Below are 22,098 nucleotides of genomic sequence, written 5' to 3' on the forward strand. Positions count from 1 at the left end.
GTACTGTGTCCTATTCTAGGTACTGAGGACAGGGCAGTGATCAAGACAAACACCTCTGCCCTTTAGGAGGGGATGTTCCACCAGGTGAGATAAGCAAACACATATGCAATCACTAAGCAGCTAAGCAAATACATACGCAATCACTAACTTCCTCTAAAGGAACTAAAACAGAGGGCTGGGATTGAGAGTGGCCAGGCGGCTTGAGCTAAGGAGCTCAGAGAAGATCTCTCTGAGAGGGAGGCATTTGAGCTAAGACTTGGGTGATCTGAGAGAGACAGAGCAGTTACCTGTCCAGACAGAGGGTACAGCCTGTGCAAAGGGCCTGGGACAGGCTGGTGCCTGGCATATTGGAGGAGAAGTGAGGAGGCCCCCTGTGGCTGGACCAGAGTGACAAGGGGCAGAGAAGGAGGAGGTGGGAGACGGAGGGCATGGGGCAGGTTGTACAGGGCCTCCTAGTCTGCAGGAAGGACTTGAGCTTTTACCCTGAGGGCTGTGGGTGGGGGAGGGGCAACACATGACTCAAGTGCTCACAGGAGCCCTCTGACCACTTCAGGGAAGACAACACTGTGACAGACAGGAGCCAGGGGATAGAGTAGAAGCAGGGCCTCTGCAGCTTCCAAAACCTTTCTGTCCTTCAGGTGTCTGCTCCCAGCCCTGAAGCAGGCAAATTCTCCTGCTTCCTATCCCCCCACCCCAACATGGAACTGACTTGTCCTACTTATTCATTAAACATCCTGTGAGACTGTTGGGGGAGCACCTCTGAGTGCAGATGCTGGAGTTCAGGGTCATGAGTTCCAACCCCAGCTCCCTGGATGCCCCTGGAAGGTTCATATGCCTCTTTGGGCCTCAGTCTCCTCCTCTGCAAAATAGAACAACAGCAGCACCTATTCCAGGAATGACTCAGGTACTCACACAGGACCACACAGAACCCACAAAGGGTGTTCCCAAAATTACTCCTAAATAAAAGATGGGAATGCAACCATGCCCTCCACCCCGCCACCTCCAGACTCACCCAGTGTGATGGGCTTGCTGTCCTCCTGGTCGGAGCCCATCCCTGCCCGGGGACTGCCACTCTGCTCTGCATCTGCAAAGAGAGGGAGGGGGAATTGGTGACGTTGCCACAGGGGTCCCCATCCCGAAGGGAGGAGGCGTCAGCCCAGCACTAGCTGGGACCAGCACCATGGAGACAATGGTCTGGAGCATGGCGTTCCCTGGCTGCTGCCACAGAGGGTCATGGATGTCTTTCGTCACTGGGGTCACAGGTGAGAACCCAAGTGCAGGAGCTGGCTCAGTCATAGGAAGTGCTCTCTGAGCCTCAGTTTCCTCTTCTGTCAAGTAAGGATAACTCATTTAATCCTGCCTCCACTGTATGAGGTGGGAACCCTCATGCCCATTTTACAGATGGGAAAACTGAGGGCCAGACAGGTGAGTCCTTGACCCCTCAGGCCCACTCCCATCTTCCTCTGCCTTCAGAGTCCCAGGAGCCCAGCCCATGGTCTTAGGTTGCTATTCAGGGTCCCCAGAGAGGGGGCTGAGGGGCACATTTCCGCAGCTGTGATGTCCCCCTCCCCTGCCCAACTTGGGGGCTCCCTCCCACTCCGGCGCCTGCCCCCCCATCTTATCTAAAAATAATCAGGCTCCTTGGCAGCCGGGTGAAGCAGACAGACGCTGAGCTCAGCGTTATTGGCTCCGGAGAACTAGATGGAGGGCGAGTCACGCCAGCCCCCTCTGCAGTCCCCACCCCCACCCTCCACCCTGGGTTGGGGGCAGGGGAGCACTTGACCAAGCCCAGATGGACAGAACCCCTAGAGCCCTATTCATTTATGTCTCAGGTCAAGGACAAAGGTGGCCGGAAGCACCATCAAATGACGGAGAAAGAATCAGGCCCCTGCCACCTGCCATACTCCAAGCCCAGGGCTGTTCTCTGTGTGACCTCAGGCAAGTTGCTTACCTGCCCTGAGCCTCAGAGTTTTCTCTTTCAAATGTGTGAAAGCATTTCACAGGCCCGACTGGGTTGGCAGGAGGTGGCAAGGGGATATTAACAGTATATATTAAGCACTTAGGGCGTATTGAGCTCTATATACACGGTAACATCTATCCCATTATTATTATTGTTATTTTTAAGTCCCTAAGATGACTGTAGATATGGTGCTTCGTTGTTCTCATTTCATACCTTCCCTTAAACCATTAAGAGCTACTTCTCTGGCATTATTAATGTACCCATTTTATAGACAAGGAAATAGATGGTTAGAATGACGAAAAAGTGCCTGCACTATGCCCCTTGTTGTTTTTTTTTTACGGTAGTGTATCATTTTATTTTACTTACTTTTTAATCCCCCCCCCCCCCTGCCAACCAGGGGAGCAACTTGTGGGGATCTTAGTTCCCTGGTCAGGGATCAAACACATGGTCCTGGCAATGGAAGCACAGAATCCTAACTACTAGCCCACCAGGGAAGCCTCCCCTTGTTAATTTAATTCATACTCTGCACATGTATCCAGACATGCAGCGCGACCAACATAAACTGCTTGGCATCTGCAGTTCGGTGCCTGAGTTCCCATCCCAGCTCTGGGAGCATCCGAGGCCACATGGTCCTGGGGAGGTCACTTCCCCTCCTGGGGCCTCAGTTCACCCAGGGTTGCTGGGGATAATAGTAATGATGACACTGCTCACAAGAGTTACTGAGCCCGCGCCATCTGCCTGGCGTGGAACCTGCAGCTTTGTACACACTGTGTGCTGAGCACCTGCTGGCAGCCAAGACCGTGGATGCTGTAAAAAGCCCAGGAGTGCCCCACCACCACCCCGCCTCCACGTCCCATCCACGACAGAAGCGCGTGCAGGCAGCCCTCCTTGGCTTGGCTGAGCAGCCCCCTGTGTGGCCAGCTCGGCTGGGCAAAGCTGGGCAGCAGCAAGGGGATTGTGCCCAGCTGGGCCCCACGCCCCATGGCAGCTCCCGGGCTGGGCAGTCAGCGGCCCCTTGGAGCCAGCCTATCCTGCTTGAATGGCCGCGTGGCTGGGCATGGGTGGCCACTGTTGGGAAGGGCCCAGCCTGGGCAGCCAGCCGTCGGGCTCCAGGCCTCGGGCACAGACCCTCTTCGAGAACCGGTGCCCATACGGACTCAGCGGGCAGCGGTGCCCGACTGGCACTCAGGCGCCTACCGAAGGAGGTGGGGGTATTTCCCAAGTGCTGTCTGTGTGTTCCTGCTTTGGAACCAGGCAGCCGGGCACTGCGGGCCTCTCCCTGTGCCTCACTCCCCACATCTGTGAAATGGGCACCATTACAGCGTCTCCCTCAGAGCTGTGAGCCCTTCACCCACCAGAGGAGAGTTTCATTACTGTTGTTACTCTCTGGTTGTTTCTGCCTTGGGTGCCTTTACTTCCTATGGATTGAAAGCCATGGCGCTAGGCTATGGCTGGCTCTAGTCTGGCGCCCTTATCCTTTGCTCTTGACCTCAGGCCGGCCATATCATGTGTCTGAGCCTCACCTTCCTCATCTGTAAAATGAGGATTTAACACAACCCACTTCCCAGTGTTTGTCAGGTCTCCATGTCAGCTAATAACAATTGTAAAATGTTGGTGCCAAACCGACATTCAATACATGGTTTGGGGGACCTAAATGAGAGTGTGTTTTTAAGTTTCTTTCCTTTTTTTTTTCTTATGGAAGAAAAATTGGTTAAGGCCTTTCTTTCTTTTGACTGCACAGCATGCAGAATCTTAGTTCCCTGACCATGGACCAAAACCACACTTCCTGTAGGGGAAGCATGGAGTCTTAACCACGGGACCACCAGGGAAGTCCTTTTAATTTAGGTTTCTAATTGATCATTGCTAAAATTTAGAAATGGAATTGGTTTGGGGGTGTTAAGCTTGTTGGAGAAGGAAATGATAACTCATTCCAGTAGTCTTGCCTGAGAAATCCCATGGACAGAGGAGCCTGGCGGGCTATAGGCCACGGGGTTGCAAAAGAATCCAACATGATTTAGTGACTAAACAACAACAACAACATTTTGTATCCTGCAACCTTGCTGAATTCACGTATTAGTCCTAAGACTCCACCCCCTTTTTTTTTTTTAATAGATTGCTAGGGATTATCTGTGTAGACAATTGTATCACTTGCAAGCAGAGCTAATTTTATTTTTTCCTTCCCAATCAGTATGCCTTGATTTTTTTTCTTGCCTTATTGCGCTGGCTAGGCCTTCCAAATGGAGAAGGAAATGGCACCCCACTCCAGTACTCTTGCCTGGAAACTCCCATGGACGGAGGAGCCTGGTAGGCTGCAGTCCATGGGGTCACTAAGGGTCAGACACGACTGAGTGACTTCACTTTCACTTTTCACTTTCATGCATTGGAGAAGGAAATGGCAACTCACTCCAGTGTTCTTGCCTGGAGAATCCCAGGGATGGGGGATCCTGGTGGACTGAGGTCGATGGGCTCGCACAGAATAGGACACGACTGAAGTGACTTGGCAGCAGTAGCAGCAACAGGCCTTCCAAAACCCTGTCGACTACAAGTAGTGGGAGCAGGTGTCCTCGTCTTGCTTTTAACCTTAGAGGAAACCCATTCAGTCTCTCACCGCTAAGAACTATGTTAGCTGTGGGTTTCTGCAAATTCCTTTACTGGGTTGAAAAAGCTCATTCCCCCGCCACCCGCCCCCCCTGCCACCCCCTCCCCTGCCTCTCTTTCTCTCTGTTTCCTATACTCCTGGGAGTTTTTTTTAATTTAAATAAGTATAGTTTCTAAATTATATGATGCTATACTTATATGACATCTCATTAAAAAAATTTTAATTGACTTTTAGATTGTTTTGAAATATACACTACATGTACTCTTCCATTTAACTGTTTCTCAGTGTACAGCTTAGTGGCACTAAGTAAATTCAGACTGTCTTGTGACCATCCCACCATCTATCTCCAGAACTTCCTTATCTTCTCAAACTGAAACTCTGTTCCCATGAAACACTGACTCTCTGTCCCCTACCCCAACCCCTGGCCCCCACCATCTACTTGTTATCTCTATAGATTTGACTCCTTCTGTGTCTGGCTTCTCTCACTGAGCATCACGTCCTCTGAGGTTCATCTACATTGTAGCAGGTGTCAGAACCTCCTTCCTTTCTATTATGCCATCTTATTTTTAACCATCCCTAAAAACCTCAAACTATTTCTCACCCACCTGCTGACCACTTGCCAGTCATTTGGCTTCTGGAAACTCCAAATCTTCTGGAGCTGTCCAGTGTGGGAGCCCTGAGCAACGTGTGACTTGAAATTTAAATCGGCTAAACTGAAATTAAATGCAATTTTCAGGACTTCAGCCATGCCAGTTACCTTTCAATACTGGACAAACACACTTGGTCAGTGGTGACTGAACTGGCCAGCACTGAACATGCCATCATCACAGAAAGTTCTATCAGGCTGAGCTGCTCTGGATATTTCCATGAAAAATCAGAAAAAGAGCACAGATAATTCTTCCACTTCCTTTCTACTTAGAGACCCAGAGTGGATAATGCCTAAAGGCTGGCTAATGTCTGACATCCCAGTCCCCAAGTGGGCAGCTTTCATTTGTTGAGCTTTTACTGTGTTATGAGCTTCATGGCACTATCTGACTAAATCTACCCAGTTGATGAGGTTTGTAAACTGAGTCCCAGCTCAGAGAGTCTATATTTCGAAGTTGATGTCTATGGAAAGAAATTGCCTAGCACAGAGGGACTTGACTAGGACATTCCTGCTCCCCAAGACGATGTCTGGGGACATCTGTAGTTGTCATGACAGGGGAAGGAGCTCCTGGTATTGAGGGGTTGGGCCAGGGATGCTGGCCTGGGAGAATCCCACCGAGAGTTGCCCAGTCTCTGATGTCTGGACTGGGGAGGGAGTCCAGTCCAGATCCAACCATTCTCAGTAGAAGCAAAAACTGGCTCTTGGGGCAGGGAGGGGGCTAAAAATTTATCTTTTTTTAAATAAAACACAGATATATAGACATAGATACAATATATAAATAAATATATAATATACCTGTGCTATTAAAATTTCATGAGGTTCACTGATTAGGGAAAAATCTGTCTAAAAAGGCTTTTTGTGTGTGTGCTAAATCGCTTCAGTCTTTTCCAACTCTTTGTGACCCCGTGGACTGTTGCCCACCAGGCTCCCCTGTCTATGGGATTCTCCTGGCAAGAATACTGGAGTGGGCTGCCATGCCCTCCTCCAGGGGATCTTCCCGACTCAGGGATCAAACCTACAGGTTCTTTACCACTAGTGCCACCTGGGAAGCCCAAAAAGACTCTTTAGGGGGAGGTAGTAATGAAAGAAAAGTGTCCCGTACAATTTTAAAGGGCTGTCAAAAGAGAAAGAATATGCAGCAGAAACCGGAAGTGACCTACGTGGTCTGAAGCATTTACTTTATTCAAAGTCTGCCAACTTCTGCTGTGAGTCCTCGCACAAGTGCCTGACATCTCTGAGCCTCCATCTCCTCATCTGTGAATCAGGGCTGAACTGCACTACTATTAACCTCTCTCCTTTGAGCACTTGGCAAATTGACTGCCAAGCACCTTTGGGTGCCGCCTGCCTGGGGGAACACAGCAACAAACAAGAGGAGCAAAATTCTCTGCCCTCATGGTACTGACGTCCTAATGGTGGAGTGCCAGGCAATCAACAAGGAAGCAGATTAACCAGGAGTATATAATTTCAGCTGGGTCAGGTGCAAGGGAGGTCATTCAACCCAGAGATGAGAGTGGCAGCCCCTGGTGGGTGAAGGGCTGTGACTGGAGCTCCTGGGAGGGTCATCAAGCCCACATCATGTGAAACGGTACATTCCAGTAATTAATACTTAGTGAGTCACCCCTTTAGCTGTGTTGGGAATGCATGTTTCACCTCCACTGACTCGTCTAATCTTTGAAACTCTCCCAGGAGGGATGTGTGGTAATCACCCCCATTTTCCAGATGGGGAAACTGAGGCACAAAGCGAGGTGGCGACATACGCAAACTCACACAACACCAGGTGGCAGCAATGGAACCTGGGGTCAACGCCCAGACACCCTGAGGCCTCATGTTTGGGTCCGTGGAGGGACTAGGAGGGATCCAGTGGGGGCCCTTGGAGGGGGGCTCAGAACAGACAGAACCCCTTCTTTGTTAGTAGTTTGGGGCGATTCCCCCGTGTTTGAACCCTGTTGTCTGACCAGATAAAGCCCCTAGCTGGGGGTCCCTTGATGCTCAGCTTTTTCCAAAGTTCTTTCTGTTACTAAATGTGGTGTTGGGACAGCTGGGGGCAGTGAGGAACAGCCATTTCACTTATGCCAACAAGCCCCTCATGGGAGAAGAGCCCCCAGACCCTAATGTCCATGGGAGCAGATGCCCCAGACCCTGCTGCATGGGTCAAGGAAATTTCAGAGCACCCTCACCTCACTGAGCAGAGAGCTAAGGTGTAGAGTGAGAAGATAGGAGATGATGATGCTAAATAATAATAATAATAATAAAATATTGGCAACAACCAAGCACAGACAGCCTACCAAAGGCCAGGTGGCAGGCTGTGCATTTGACAGTCCTGTCTAACACCCTGCAGCAATCCTTGACTGAGGCTGACAACCACACGTGACCCAGAGAGGGTAAGTAAGTTACCCAAGGTCACATAGCAAGGAAAGCCGATGGGCCAACCCGGATTTATGTGCTCCTCTCTTAAAGAACCTATCCGTAGAAAGCCATCATTTAAAGAGATACATGCACCTCAGTGTTCACAGCAGCACTATTTACAACAGCCAGTACAGGGAAACCGCCGAAGTGTCCACAGACAGATGAGTGGGTAAAGACCATGTCGGGTATATACACAAGGCAATATCATCTGGCCATGAAAAGAATGAAGCAAATGCCACGTGCAGCAGCCTGGATGGACCTAGAGATCATCACACCAAGTGAAGTCAGACACAGAAAGACAAATATCGAATGATGTCACTCACATGCAGAATCTAATATAAAAGATGATATAAATGAACTTAATTTACAAAACAGAAACAGATTTCAAAAATAAAATTATGGTTACCAAAGGAGAAACGTGATAGGGAGGAATAAATTAGGAGTCTGGGATTAACATACACCGTGAGTGCAAGAATGCTAAGTCACTTCAGCCGTGTCTGACTCTTGGCGACCCTGTGGACCGTAGCCCGCCAGGCTCCTCTGTCTATGTGATTCTCCAGGCAAGGATTCTGGAGTGGGTTGCCATGCCCTCCTCCAGGGGATCTTCCTGACCCAGGGATCAAACCAGCATCTCTTAGGTCTCCTGAATTGGCAGGTGGGTTCTTTACCACTAGCACCACCTGGAAAGCCTTAACTTATGCACGAGTATATATAAAATAGATACACAACAAGGACCTACTGAATAACACAGGAAACTGTACTCAATATTCTATAATAACCTATATGGGCAACAAATCTGAAAATAACAGATACATGCAAATGTATACCTGAATTGCTTTGCCGTACCTTTGAAACTAACACAACACTGTAAATCAACTATTCTCCAGTAACATTTATTTTTAGAAAGAGGGGGCCAGGGGAAACATCCTTGAATGTCTCATTGAATTTTATATCATGTCGATTGCTGGCTTTAAGACATTTGCCTGTTGACAAGCTTTCTCCTGACCTGCTGCTGTCCCCGGAGTCCCCCACTGCCCATCCCCGAAGACGTGATTTTCTGCAGCCCCACTCAGATCAGACGTTCGATCTGGCACTTGGTGCTGCTCAGATTACATTCCAGACTGTGTGAGAAAAACGTGGACACTCCAGAGAAGTACCACAGAACCAAAATGCACATTCTTGACCTGGGGAGTGGGGCACCTACAGGGGTCCCTTGGGTGTCCACAGACTCCACCTGACCCTGGGGTTTGTAGTCAAAAAGCCTGAGCCTTGCTGTGGGCCTCTTGGGCAGCTGTGGGACTCCTCAGAGTCTTTCAGGCACCCTGGGGTCATGAAGAACAGGCTGTGGGGCCCAAACTTGTATGATCCTGGAGCGTGTTTTAGAAGCTGGAGTCCTGGAGCCCTCCTGTGTTGGAGACTCAGCCCTGATACAAGTTGGCCTGTGACCTCGGATGAATCAGGCCTCTCTCCCTCTGAGCCTCAGTTTTCCCCATCTATAAAGTGGGCTTTCTCTGTTGCTGCCTTACTTTATATGGGTGTGAGGCTCAAATCAGAGGAGACTCAGGAGGGGAGGGGTCCATCACAGTCTAAAGGATAAATACTGTTTGTGTGACAGCATATTTCCAAGCTCAGAAGTTACATGAACTTTGTCCCTCCTCTGCCCACAGCCCTCCAGGGCTCTCACCTCCCTCGGGGTAAAAGCCCGAGTCCTCCTTGTGGCTCATAGGCCCTGCACGACCTGCCCCATCCCCTCTCTCCCCTCCCCTTCTACTGTTCTCCCCATCGCTCACTCTGTTCCGGCCACACAGGCCTCCTGGCTGTTCCTCCAACATTGTCCTGCCCCAGGGCCTTTGCACCGGCTGTGTTCACTGCCTAGAACATTGTTCCCTCTGTATCTACGTGGCTCACATTCTCTCCTCTCTCTGGGACCTTCCTGAAAGGTTTCTTCTCTGAGAGACACTCAAAGCTCTCCAGCACCATTCCCAAAGCGCAGCTAACCATGCTCATGCTAGTATAAGTGAGACTGGCCCTGGACAGACAGCGGATGTGTCTCAAGCGACACCCTGGCTTGGCCTGGCACCAGTTCTCTTGACTTCCCAGGTTCGCGGGGTGTTTGTCGGCAGCCGGAACGTCATCACCTCCCGTGGCCTTTCCTTCAAACAAACACATGATCACAGCGGCAACAGAAATGTAAACTGGATCCCATTGACAGCGTGTACAAACTGTTCTTTCCTGTCCGTGGCCACGAGCCCAAATTTGGTCTGTCCTAGCCCGTGACAAAGGCGCCGCCATGGCCTCCGGTCCAGCCCTTCCCGCCCTGGAGCACCCACCCCCCCTCTGCACCAAACAACTCTTGCTACTATCCTGGTGGCTGAGACTCCAGCAGTTCCTAACTGGGAGGTCCAGACACCACCCCGGCATTCATCTCCCAGATGTTTACTGACCACCTATGCTTGCCGGGCACTGGGGAAGTGGCAGGGAGCCAAGGGAGGGGAGACAGACAGGAAGTGACCCAACAGAAGGAGACCGAGATAATTTCGCTGGTTCTAAGTTCCACCGAGGCAATAAAGCTGGGTCAGGGGACAGAGAATGGCTGGTGGGGGCGGAGGTGACTTTTAACCAAAAAGTCAGGCAAAAACTCTTTATAAAGACATAGGGAAGGGAAGGAGCCAGCTGTGTGGAGAGCTGAGGGCAGATGGCACGGCAAGTGCAAAGGCCCTGGGGCAGGAACAAATACAGGATGTTTGAGGAACACAGCATCTGGCCCAAACGCAGTACACAAAGCCAGGAGACCTCAGGCCACTCAGGGCACCACCCCCCATCCTGGGCCCTGTGGGAAGCTTTGATTTTGGTTGCAAGGGTGATGACTGGATCTACGTTACATTTTAAAACGTCTCTGGCTATGAGGATGTGGAGAAATTGGAACCCTCGTGCATTGCTGGTGGGAACATAAGATGGCGCGGCCGTGGTGGAAAACACCTTGGCACAGGTCCCTCCAAAAGTTAAACATAGAATCACCATATGACCCACGCCTATGTCTATACCCCAAAGAACTGAAAACAGGGCTCAAGCAGATACTTGCCCACCCATGTTCACAGCAGCTAGACTCAGAGAAGTCAAAAGACAGAAACACACCAAGAGTCCATCAAAGCACAAAGGATAAACAAATTGTGGTCCAGCCACGAAATGGAATATTACTCAGCCTTAAAAAAGGAAGGAGGTTCTGGCACCTGCTACAATGTGGAAGGACCTTGAAGACGTGATGCTTATAAGAGAAGCCAGACACAAAAGGACAAATACTGTCTGGTTCCACTCATACGAGGTCCTAGAGGAGTCAGATTCACATAGAGAGGAAGTAGATGGTGGGGCCAGGGGCTGGGGGAGGGGAAAGGAGTGAATGTTCAATGGGGACAGAGTTTCAGTTTCAGAAGATGAGAAAGTTCCGGAGATGATGGTGGGGATGGTTGCAGGACAGTGTGAACAGGCTTAATACCGCTGAGCTACGCACTCATAAATGGTTAAGACAGTGAACTTTATATTATATATATATTTACCATAATAAAGCAAACACGCATTAAATCTGGCTGCTCAGTGATTTCTGCACTCTCAGAGGCTGGAAGTCCAGGGAGGAGGGGTGGACAAGGATCCCAGTGGGCATAACAGCTTGGCCTAGGGTAACAGCCAGGGGTGGACAGAGTGGGTCACACTTAATTCATCTTTTGGATGTAGAAAGGACAGGACTTGCTGAAACTATGATTACACCCACTTAAACCTGGCAGGATACGGAAGAGCCTACGGTTCCTGTTCAGGCCCCACAGTGCATCCGCTGGGCTAGCCTCGGCTGCCACAATGAGCTCGCACACGGGATTTCTTGTCCAACCTCAGCGGGCTTCCAAATGGAGCTGGCTCTGCTGGGCTGCCACGTCCGCCTCCCAGCACCGGCCAGCTAGAGAGAGAACCAAAGCCAGGTCCTGGAATTCCCAGCTCCTGGGTGTCACCGGTCATTTTTAAACATCGCCGGCCAAGGTTCAACTTTGTCCTGGAAGGCCACACTGGTCAGGCGACCCTGGTCTTCATCCTCCTCGTTCTTGCCATGGAACCTTCCCTGCCCCTCTTGCTCTCATGCCAACTCCAACCATCTTTCCAAGCCCGGATCTAAAATCTCTTTTGGAACACCCTCCTTTCGTACTTTGTCCCACTTTTGTCTGAGTTCTCATCACACTGGACTGAGCCTGGGTCTTTTTTTAATTAAAAAAATAAAAAAATATATTTATTTGGCTGCACTGGGTCTTAGCTGTGGCATTCAAACTCTTAGTTGCAGCATGCAGGACCTAGTTCCCCGATCAGGGCTCAAACCCAGGCCCCTAGCGTTGGGAATGTGGCGTCTTAGACACTGGACCACCAGGGAATTCCCAAGTGTGGGTCTTTAAACGTATGAAAGTCCCAAGTCCTTCTTGTGGCCCACAAGGTTCTGCATGACCTGCCCCATCCCCTCCCTGCTCTCCTCTCCTCTCTCTCCCCCTTGTTCACTGTGCTCTAGCCAAATGGGGTCCTTCCTAGTTCTCCAACATCCCAGGCATTGGTCCTGCCTCAGGGCCTTTGCACTGCCTGGAATGCCTTTCTTGCAAATGTCTGCTTGGCTCAAGAGCTCTTTATTCAGGTTTCTGTTCAAGTGGGGTTTCATGTCCACAGGACCTGGCCTTGATGCTCTGTAAGTTTGGGGGTTCACACCCTCGTGTCCCTCCTAAGAAATGTGACCATGGATTCCCGGATATGTCCCATAATCTTACAACCTGCTTTGTGTCCCAAGCCTCCACCTGCCTCCCGCATGAGTCTCTGTGCAAACCCAAGCATAAGGGGAAAGGTTGATTCTTTCACTCAAGTATTGACCACCTACAGTATACCAGGCTGTGTCCTAGAGTCCAGAGACACAGCAATGTACCAAAGAGACACAAAGTTCTGCCCCATGAAGTTTGAGGTCAAGGTTTCTTCTAGGCCATCTCGAGGAAGGCCAGATCAGTCACAGCAGGAAGGCTTCAAGCTAAACTGAACCTGGACGTCCCTGGTGGCTCCCACGGTTAAGAATCCATCTGCAATGCAGGGGACCTGCATTGACCCCTAGGTGGAGAAGATCCCCTGGAGAAGGAAATGGCAACCCACTTCAGTATCCTTGTCTGGGAAATCCCCTGGACAGAGAAGACTGGTGGGCTACAGTCCATGGGGTTGCAAACAGTTGGACCCACTGAGCGACTAACAGACTGAACTTGGACTTCCCTGGCAGAATAGCAGGAGGAAGGCCCAGAACCGAAATTACTCTGGGCTTCAAGGAATTCTAGTACAAATCCTGAGTCTCCCTGGGGACACCCTGTCTTGCACCTGCAGGCTCAGGACTGCAGAACTCCCAAGGCCAACAATCAGGAGAACTGGATGTCAGTCTCACCAATGCTGTGTGATCTCAGCAAAAGTACTTTCCCTCTCTGAGCCTCCACATCCTGATACAGAGGTTCTAAACCACCCCCTGGTGGCCCTCCTACAGGGATATTTGGATAAATCAAAGGGGAAAAAGGCAAGATGCTAGACATCCTCGGCCCTCAGGGGGAAATCTGGACAAAGCGTCCAGGCGGAGAAGCAGAAGGCCACGGCCGGGGTGACCTCCTGGGCGCCGCACCCCGCTCCGCACCCCCCCTCCAAGGCCTCCCCCCGCCTTGTCCTTCCTGACCCGCCACGTTCCTCGAGTCTGGACCACACTTTCCATCTCCCTCTGCCCTGCTGCCGGCCGCCTGGGCCCCAGCCAACCTGCTTCGGAATCACTTTCAAAGAAAAGTTTCTTTTTTCTTCCCACCCAGCCCGGCTCTCACCCCCGCCTGCTCCGCGGCCTGGCTGTGGGCCCCGCCGGGCACTCGTGGACACCTTGCCAGCGGGTCAGGACAGCGGCCGTCCACCACCCCCCCGGCCGGCCACAGCGCCAGGCCTGGGAGGTGCTAACGCGTGGCTTTGGGCTGAACTTGGGGCATCCGGTGGGCTCTGGGGGGCTTTGGCACAAGCGGTTTGGGGGTGTCTGGCCCGAGAAGCTGGCAGGGAGGCCCCCGTAGGCCGCGGGGCCCACTCTGAGGCCTGCAGGCCAGGGCTCGTCCCACCCCGGCCGCTCTTGGCGGCCACGCCACCTATGACATCAGCGCTCTGGCGGCCATTTTGTCAACGCTTCCTCCCAGCTTCCAGATGCTTCTCCGACCTAGGCGGCCATTTTGTGGGCGCGGGAGGAGCTGGCTGGCTGGGCCTGGAGTCCGGGATCCCCTGGGGTAGGGGTCGGCGGCGGCATTGGTGGGGGGTGCTGAGCCTCCTCTGCGGCCTCCGCGGGGTTAAAGGCTCTTATGCCAGGAGGGCGGCGTCTGTGCCAGGCAGGGGTAGGAACCCGCCTGCTGCCACCCGGGGCCCGGTGCCCCCCGCCACTCGCTCGGCACAAACCAGACTCCGGGTGGCACCAAGGATGTGAAAAACAAGGTTAAAAATACCCACACGCGCAACACCCGCCCTCCCCCCCCCCCCCCCCCCCCGCCCCGTCCCCTCCAATGTCAAATGTGTCAGCGCCACCCGGGGAGGGGGGCAGACTTAAAATAACTCGCTGTTTACATTTGGAGTGAATTCCTGGCTTCGCCCGCAGCCAAGCCAAGGCCTCGGCCTGCCTCCCTGGCAGCCCCGCCAGGGGTTGGGAGCTGTGGAGCCGCATGTGCCCAAGGGCTGAGCGCGCACGTGTGGCCGCGGGAGGGGACGCGGCCCCGGAAGCCGTCTGAGGCCACGCGGTGGATGGAGGCGGCGGAAGCCCAGAGCATCCCCCATGCCAAGGACGGGGTGGGGGCGCCCGGCCCCTCCCAGTTTCCCTTCTTTCTGAAGTTTCTCGGGCTTCGCGTCACCAACTCAGCAGCCCCAGGGAGGGGTGGAGGAGGTGTTCGGGGGAGGCCGGAGGCTGGCAGCCTGGGCCAGGGAGGCAGGCACCAAGGGGAGGCCTCCAGAACAGGGCAGAGGCCCGCCCTGAGCTGTGTGCCCTTGGGCCAGCACTCCCCCTCTCTGAACTAAGACTAGGTGCTCTCCCCAGTGTTGTCTGGGGGGAATCACACCCGCAGCAAATGGGGAGCCTGCTGACTACCTCAGTTTCCTTCTATGCAGAAAGTAGATTTTGAGATGCAAACCTTTCAGACTGCTGGGAGCCCCATCTTCCAGAGGGGTCAGAGATGGGAAGGGACTTGTCCCAGGTCTCATGTCGGTAAGTGGACAATCGGACGGGAACTCAGTTACTCTGGTTCTGGTGTCCACATTTGTAACCTGCTGCCTGAAATGCAGGAGGAGGTCATAGTTGGCGTCATAGTTGGTGGGGAGACTTTTCTTCCCTGCCTCTTCTGTGGCCTCTCTTCATGAAGCCTGGCATGCAATTGGTGCTCAAACAGTGCTTACACATAGCTGGCAGTCAACAGATGTTTGTAGACAAGTGAGTGTGAATATTCCTGCAGAGCCTGGCACATGGTAGGCACTCAATATGTGCCTATAGCATGAATAATTGGGATGATCCTGCTAGGGCATAGTATACAACAGGCACAAAATAAATGCTTGTAGGACATGGGAATCCCCTGTTGGGAAAACGGGGATATTCACAGGGAAAGACCAGGTTTAGGAGTGTAGATTCCAACCAGTGGTGATACAGTGGATTTCCACAACAGGCCAGGGAAGGGTATGAAATGTCATCCAAGCATTGCCCATCTCAGGCCCCCCTGGTCTTTTGAGGATCAGCAGAAATCCTCTTTTGCAAAGCCCACCCAACTGCTCCAGGCCTAGCTATCAAAGGCAGGACCTCAGGGCAGGAGGAACCCCCCAAAATAATAGAAACTTGGCTTGGGGACCCAGGAAGGCTTTCTGTTAGAGGGCACATTGGAGCTGGGGCCTTGATGTCTGAGTAGGAGTTTGCCAGGTACAGAAGGGGCTTGTAATGACAGAGTATGAAATACATTGTCATACATTGTAGAGACAGTGTATGAAAATAATGATAATCATAACTGCCATTTATTGAGTCCTTATATGCCAGGAGCTGCATGCAATCACCGGAGAAGGCAATGGCACCCCACTCCAGTACTCTTGCTTGGAAAATCCCATGGACAGAGGAGCCTGGTAGGCTGCAGTCCATGGGGTTGCTAAGAGTCAGACACAACAGAGCGACTTCACTTTCACTTTTCACTTTCAAGCGTTGGAGAAGGAAATGGCAACCCGCTCCAGTGTTCTTGCCTGGAGAATCCCAGGGACGGGGGAAACTGATGGGCTGCCATCTATGGGGTCGAACAGAGTCGGACACAACTGAAGCGATTTAGCAGCAGCAGCAGCATCATACAATCACAAGAGCTATGTACAGATTTACAGAGGGGCAAAAGAGGTCTCAGGGAGGTCAAGCAATTGGGTCCAGTGCATGCAGCCAGGACTTGAACCCACGCAGAGATTTGGCCTCACTACCTGCTGCCTCACTGAATGTGTCTGGGTCTGGCAGAGACTGGGCAGGCAGCACATGGTGGGTGTGTAGCAAAGACAGACAGCCCTGTCTGTATGGGGTGGGCCAGACTGTCCAGCTTTAGACATTCTGCAGGGCAGAGGAGGACCCTAGAGGCCTGCTTTCCCCAGAGAGAGAGGGCTGCAGTTTCTGGGAAGAGGGGCATGGCTCCTACTGCCTCTCCTTGGCCAGAATGGCCCCAGTGAACCCAGGAGCCTCCAAGAATCTCCTCAGTCAGCACCTAAGGGAAACTAGGGGGGTGGAGGCCAAAGACCCTCCATATGTCACCTCAGTACCCCAGGAGGAAGGTGTCCAGGCAGAATCTCAGGCTGGCCACATAAACCCTGCAGCCTCTACTTGGGTGTCCAGTTATTCCCACTGACCCTCACAGTGTACCCATTTCATGGATCCAGAAACTGAGGCACTGGAGTGGCTTGGAGCCAGGCTATTTGTTTCAGGGACAACTCCTTGCCCAACTGACTGTGTGACTCCAGGTTAAGCCCCTGGTTCTCTCTGGGTCTGTTTTCCCACGTGGCACATGGGGCTGGGACAGCATAGTAACAGTCTAAACAGCTTTCTGTGCTGGCCTTTGACCAGGTGTCACAGGGCTTCTGTACTTTCCAGATAGTGTAGAGGTAAAGAATCCACCTGCCAATGCAGGAGATGCAGGTTCAATTCCTGGGTCTGGAAGATCCCCTGGAGAAGGAAATGGCAACCCACTCTAGTATTCTTGCCTGGGAAATCCCATGGACAGAAGAACCTGAAGGGCTACAGTCTGTGGGGTCACAGAGTTGAATATGACTGAGCGACTGAACATGCAACATGCCACAGGGGTTCCATAGCTGTGGTCTCATTTTACAGGGACAAAATGGGCTCAGATGGGGGAGTCACTTAGTTGCCCAGTGGCCCATCCCAATGAGCATCATGGGTTTCCTCATACCTGTCTCCCATGTCAGGCATGGGGGAGTGGCACTTTCTGCCTCCCAAGCCTCCTACATTATTGCTACTGATTCCTGAATTGGTGCCCACTGTGTGCCAGTGCTCCTGGAACCCACGGAGCAGTTACAGACGATCATTCCCATTTCACAGCCAAGGAAACTGAGGTGCCAGCCCAAGCCTACCAGGTGAGATCAGGAATAAAAAAACGGGAACAATGCAGCCATGCAAACAGAACACCCAGCTTGAGGCTGGGGGCCCCACAGTTGCCTGCCCAACCCACCCAGAGCCCTGCGGGCCACCTGGGGAACCACTGACCTATCCCCGCTTGCCCACAAACAATATCCTGACTCCAGGAGAGGGCCCTGGGTATGTCTGGGGGCCGACCTGCTCCCCCTTTTCCCTGCCTGAGTCCAGGCAGGAGGCAAGGGGACAGGAGGGCCAGCACCAGCCTTGGAAGGGGCCTCATGATCCAAGTGACCGTCCAAGTGAAGTGCACGGTCTTGCTCTGCCCAGACTGACCAATGCCACTGAATTCTCATGCTTCTGGAGTCCGCCTCTGCCTGGCTGGCCCCTGGCCATCCCTGGCCTGGGCCGGAACCAGCCCTGTCTTCTCAACTCCCACCCTTGCCCCCCAAAGCCTGTTCTCCCCACAGTGGCCAGAGGGCGCCAGTGAGCACTGAGTCAGGCCCTCCGCCTCCTCTGCCCACAGCCCTCCAGGGCTCCCACCTCCCTGGTGGTAAAAGACCAGTTCCCCTCCCTGTCCTCCCTTCCTCCCTGTCTCCCCCTCGCTCAGTCTGCTCTGTCCACCCGGGCCTCCCGGCTGTTCCTCCAACCTGCCAGGTCCAGTCTTGCCCCAGGGCCTTTGCACTGGCTGTGCCCTCTGCTTCGGGTGCCCTTCCCCCAGTTCTTTGCACAACTGGTTCCTCCTCACCGCTCAGGTCTCAGCTCAAATATCAGGTCCTCAGACAGTCCCTCCCCAAATAGTCCATCACTCTGTATTCCTTAACTTTATTTTTCTCGACAGCCCTCATCATGAACTTGTTCTTTGTCCATCTCCCCCACATGACTGGGAACCTCACCAGGGCTGGATTTCTGTCTGTCTTGTTCATGGTGGTGTCCCCAGGACCTGGGAAAGGGCTTGGCACACAGTAAGTACTTAATAAATATTTATCAGCTACCAAGAAGTTGTACTGACTGAGTGCATGCAGGCCCCATGCTATCTTAACCCTTCACACGTCTGAACTCATTTCCCCTGGGCAACCCTGAAAGGCAGCGTGTTTTACAGATGGTGATATGGAGGCCCAGAGAGGGTTGCCATTTTCCTGCGGTCATACAGCAAGCAGGTGGCAGGGCCAGCACCCCGCTTAAGACCCACTGCCTTACTTTGCTGATACCCCCTTGCCCAGATAGGGAAACTGAGGCTCAGGGACAGAAGGGACTAGCTGAGGGTCAGAAGCAGAGTGGGCTCTGTGCTACCTGGGAAAGAACAGAGCGATGATGAGCAACATCAACAACAATAATAATGATGGTGCATTCTAATGATTGAGTCGATGAGAGTTGATAAAGGGTTCCCTCCATGGGTTGGTGCAGAGTCCTGGAGGGGAGACTTGGGGGACGCCAGCCCCTTTAAGAGCCTCCCCCTCCCCAGATGGGGCTGGCCCGGCCTCCCCTTATGTAAGCAGGCCAGCTGCCCTTGCATAACCCGGTTACATAAGGAAGCAGGGAACAGGCTTGTCCATCCGGCAGCAACCTGTCCCAGGCTGTCTGAGGGGCCGGCCTGGGGCATAGGAGCGCCGAGGCCGCCCAGAGCAGCCAGCGGGTACAGCCCAATTCAAGGCCTTCTAGGTCGGCCCCTGTGTGGAGGATGTCCCAGACTCCCCCAGCCACAGCATCCCCTGGGCAGGAGAAGTGAACGATTTCCAGCCTGAAAGTGGACAGGGGATATTCCCATTGCTCTGAAGGGGAACTGAGGCCCAGAGAAGGCAAGCGAGCAGCCTGCAGCTTCACAGCCCCGGTAGAGAGGGTGGAGGTGGCAGGGCTGACTGACACCTGGGCCACATAACGTCTCAGCGCCTTTGTAAAATGCGGCTGCAGACAGGACCTTTCTCAACAGGGCCTGGTGTGCAGCTGGCACTCAATAAATGCAGCCTGAAACTCAGCTGCAATTAAAACCCTTTTAACACTGTTAACCAGCCTAACCCTTGCCTCATTTGACATTTGAGAAGCAGAGGTAACGAAGAAAGGTGAAGAGGTAACTGCCCAATCCCAAAGGTGGGGGAACACCACGAGGCTCAAGCAATGCCATGAGCACAGAGGAGCACCAACTGTGTACCAAACCCTGACCCAGATACCATTCCATCTGCCCAGTGGCCGAGAGAAGAGAAGGCATTTTTCCCAGATGAAACCCACACGCCACCAGGCACATGCAGCCACCATCTGACCATGTGGGGCTGGGATGTCTGGATGCGATGCTGCCCACCCCCACCCCCACGCAGGCACTTCAGTTCCTCCATCTTTGGGAGGCTGGGGGGTAGGGCTTGGGAGCAAAGCGGTGGCCCCCTCCTTTCCCCTTTCTCTGGGCACTGGCCCTTTAAGCCAGCAGGCTGCCAGGGCTTGTCCTGGAGTGACCCCAAGGGGCGGGTGTGGTCAGGAACAAGGGGCCCATTCAATTGCTGTTGCCGCCTCCGGGCAGCCCACAGGCTGGCCTGGGGTGGTGAGGGGAGGAGACTGGCCAAGACCGGGGGAGAGAGACCGGGGGTTGAGACAGACAAAGAGACAGAGACCCAGACAGGGAGACTTTGGGCCTCGGCTGCATCTCTTGCCTCCCTGGTTCCACCACATCAAGGGTTTGAGGCCGGCCTACTCCCAGCCAGGCTGCAGCCCCAACTTGATCTAGCTGAGCCTGGCACCTGCTCACCAGCACCCAAACTCTCTAGGCCCAAAGGAGGGATCCTAGGACATTCTAAGAGAGGTCCCTGACATACCCCAAACAGCCCCTTCTTAGGGGACTCCTGTATTCCCTCAGATCTGCCAGTGAAAGTGAAAAGTGAATGTGTTAGTCACTTAGTCATAACCAACTCTTTTCGACCACTTGTGGACTGTAGCCTGCCAGGCTCCTCTGTCCATGGGATTCTCCAGGCAAGAATACTGGGTTGCCATGCCCTTTTCCAGGGGATCTTCCCGATCCAGAGAGTGAACCCAGGTCTCCTGCACTGCAGGCAGATTCTTTACCACCTGCGTTCGAATCCTGACTCTACCATTTAGCTGTGTGGCCTCAGGTTGTTGTCTTAACCTCCCTGGGCCTCAATTTTCCCATGTGCGAAATGTGGTTCATGATAATCCCTACCTTTGTGGGATTAAGGTGAAACAAAATGGTGTGAATAATCCCTGATATGTACTGAGGATTTACTTCTTAGTAAGCCCTCAGTATGCCTGCAGTTCCCCCCCATAATGCACCCCGACATCCCAGACACATACAGACAACCCCTTCCTCCTGCCAGAGGTCACCAGGGTCAATTAGAGCTGCTGCCTTCCAGCGAGGACCTACTATGTGCTCTGTTCCCCTACAGCCTCTGGAAACACCCCGGGTTCCGTGTCCCTACATGTGATAAACAACAGACTTTTATTGCGGATTAAACAAAATCCTGACTTATTCCTGGGCCCCTTAGTCCCAGCTTCTCACAGTCCTGCTACCAAACCTTTCCCCACCAAGGGGCCCCATTCAAGCAGGCAGCCCCTGCCTCAGCAAGTCTGGAAAAAGCCTTAAAAAATCTCCCAAATCTACCTCTGTCTCCCTCTGTAAGGGTTTTTTCTAGAATACTCTGCTCAGTCACTAGACGTCTGAGGACAGGCTTATTCAACTCTGACCTGAACGTTCTGTATCCCTGCCAGAAAGAGAATTCTAGAACTTGCCCTGGATGTTCTAGAACCCAAGTTGAGAAATTTCAGAGCCCGTCCTTGGACATGAGAAAATCCCACAGGTGGAATTCTGGAAATTCTGGAATTCTGACCATGTGGCTCTGGGAGAATTCTAGAATTGTCAAATGAAGATCACAGCGTTGTTTGTTTGTTTGTTTTAATATTTATTTGGCTGCATCGAGTCTTAGTTTGCAGCATGTGAGATCTAGTTCCCTGACCCGGGATCAAACCTGAGTCCCCTATGTTGGGAGCATGGCGTCTTAGCCACTGGACCACCAGGGAAGTCCTAAGATCCTAGCTGTGAAGGGTCTAAAACAGGCCTTGGGAACTCCAAAACTTGTCCTGTGGAGGATCTAGAACAGACCCCCTGCCTCTCTTGAAACCTCTTTCCCACTTGCAAGCCATTTACCCTGAGGTACCAGTGATATTTGCTTAGTCATGACCAACTCTTTGCAATCCCAAGGACTCTAGCCCACCAGGCTCCTCTGTCCATGGGGATTCTCCAGGCAAGAATACTGGAGTGGGTAGCCATTCCCTTCTCCAGGGAATCTTCCTAACCCAGGGATCGAGCACAGATCTCCTGCAGAGCCCCCCTTGTCCCCCTATCCTGACGCCCACACAAGACAGCCTGGGACAGAAGGCGGGATAGAATGGACCTGAGGAAGGACCCTCTCTGGGCCTCAGTTTCCTGATGTGGACAAGAAACGCAGTGTTCCCACATGCCCCCTCCCTTGTCCCTCACTGACTCTGACCATCTGTGACTTCCTGCCCACACCCAGCTGGAGAGAGAGGGGCTGGACTGGCAGCTGTCTGCGGAGGTGGGGGGTGCCCGGAGATGTCCCTAGCTGCCCTCAGCCCCCCCTGGCTGGCTGGGCACAGGGCCAGAGTGGCAACTGCAGCCCTGCCACACTGGGGTGGCCGCCACAGGTGCATCGAGATGCTTCCCGCTTTCTGCGGGCTCCACACCTCTCGGGTCCTCGGGAGCCTCAGCAGGTGTGGGCGCGCAAGCTGGGCACCCCAGCAGAGGTGCTCGGTCCATGGCAGAGGGGCGATCTACTCAGGAAAGTGTTACTTGCTCAGTCCTGTCCGACTCTTTGCAACCC

At 53.0% G+C, this 22,098-nt stretch overlaps 1 protein-coding gene across 4 annotated transcripts in view; it reads right to left on the reverse strand.

Moving 5' to 3' along the window:
* The window catches only part of NFIC (nuclear factor I C), a 74,275-nt gene that overhangs the window by 26,407 nt on the left and 25,770 nt on the right, over positions 1 to 22,098 (reverse strand). For all 4 annotated transcript variants that reach the window (XM_070793126.1, XM_019964497.2, XM_019964496.2 and 1 more), the window contains exon 3: positions 1,013 to 1,084. In XM_070793126.1, coding sequence (XP_070649227.1) covers positions 1,013 to 1,084 — 72 coding nt within the window. The remainder of the gene's footprint in view (positions 1 to 1,012; positions 1,085 to 22,098) is intronic.

The sequence above is a fragment of the Bos indicus genome, chromosome 7 (assembly GCF_029378745.1).
Source record: "Bos indicus isolate NIAB-ARS_2022 breed Sahiwal x Tharparkar chromosome 7, NIAB-ARS_B.indTharparkar_mat_pri_1.0, whole genome shotgun sequence".
In the NCBI taxonomy this organism is placed as follows: domain Eukaryota; kingdom Metazoa; phylum Chordata; class Mammalia; order Artiodactyla; family Bovidae; genus Bos; species Bos indicus.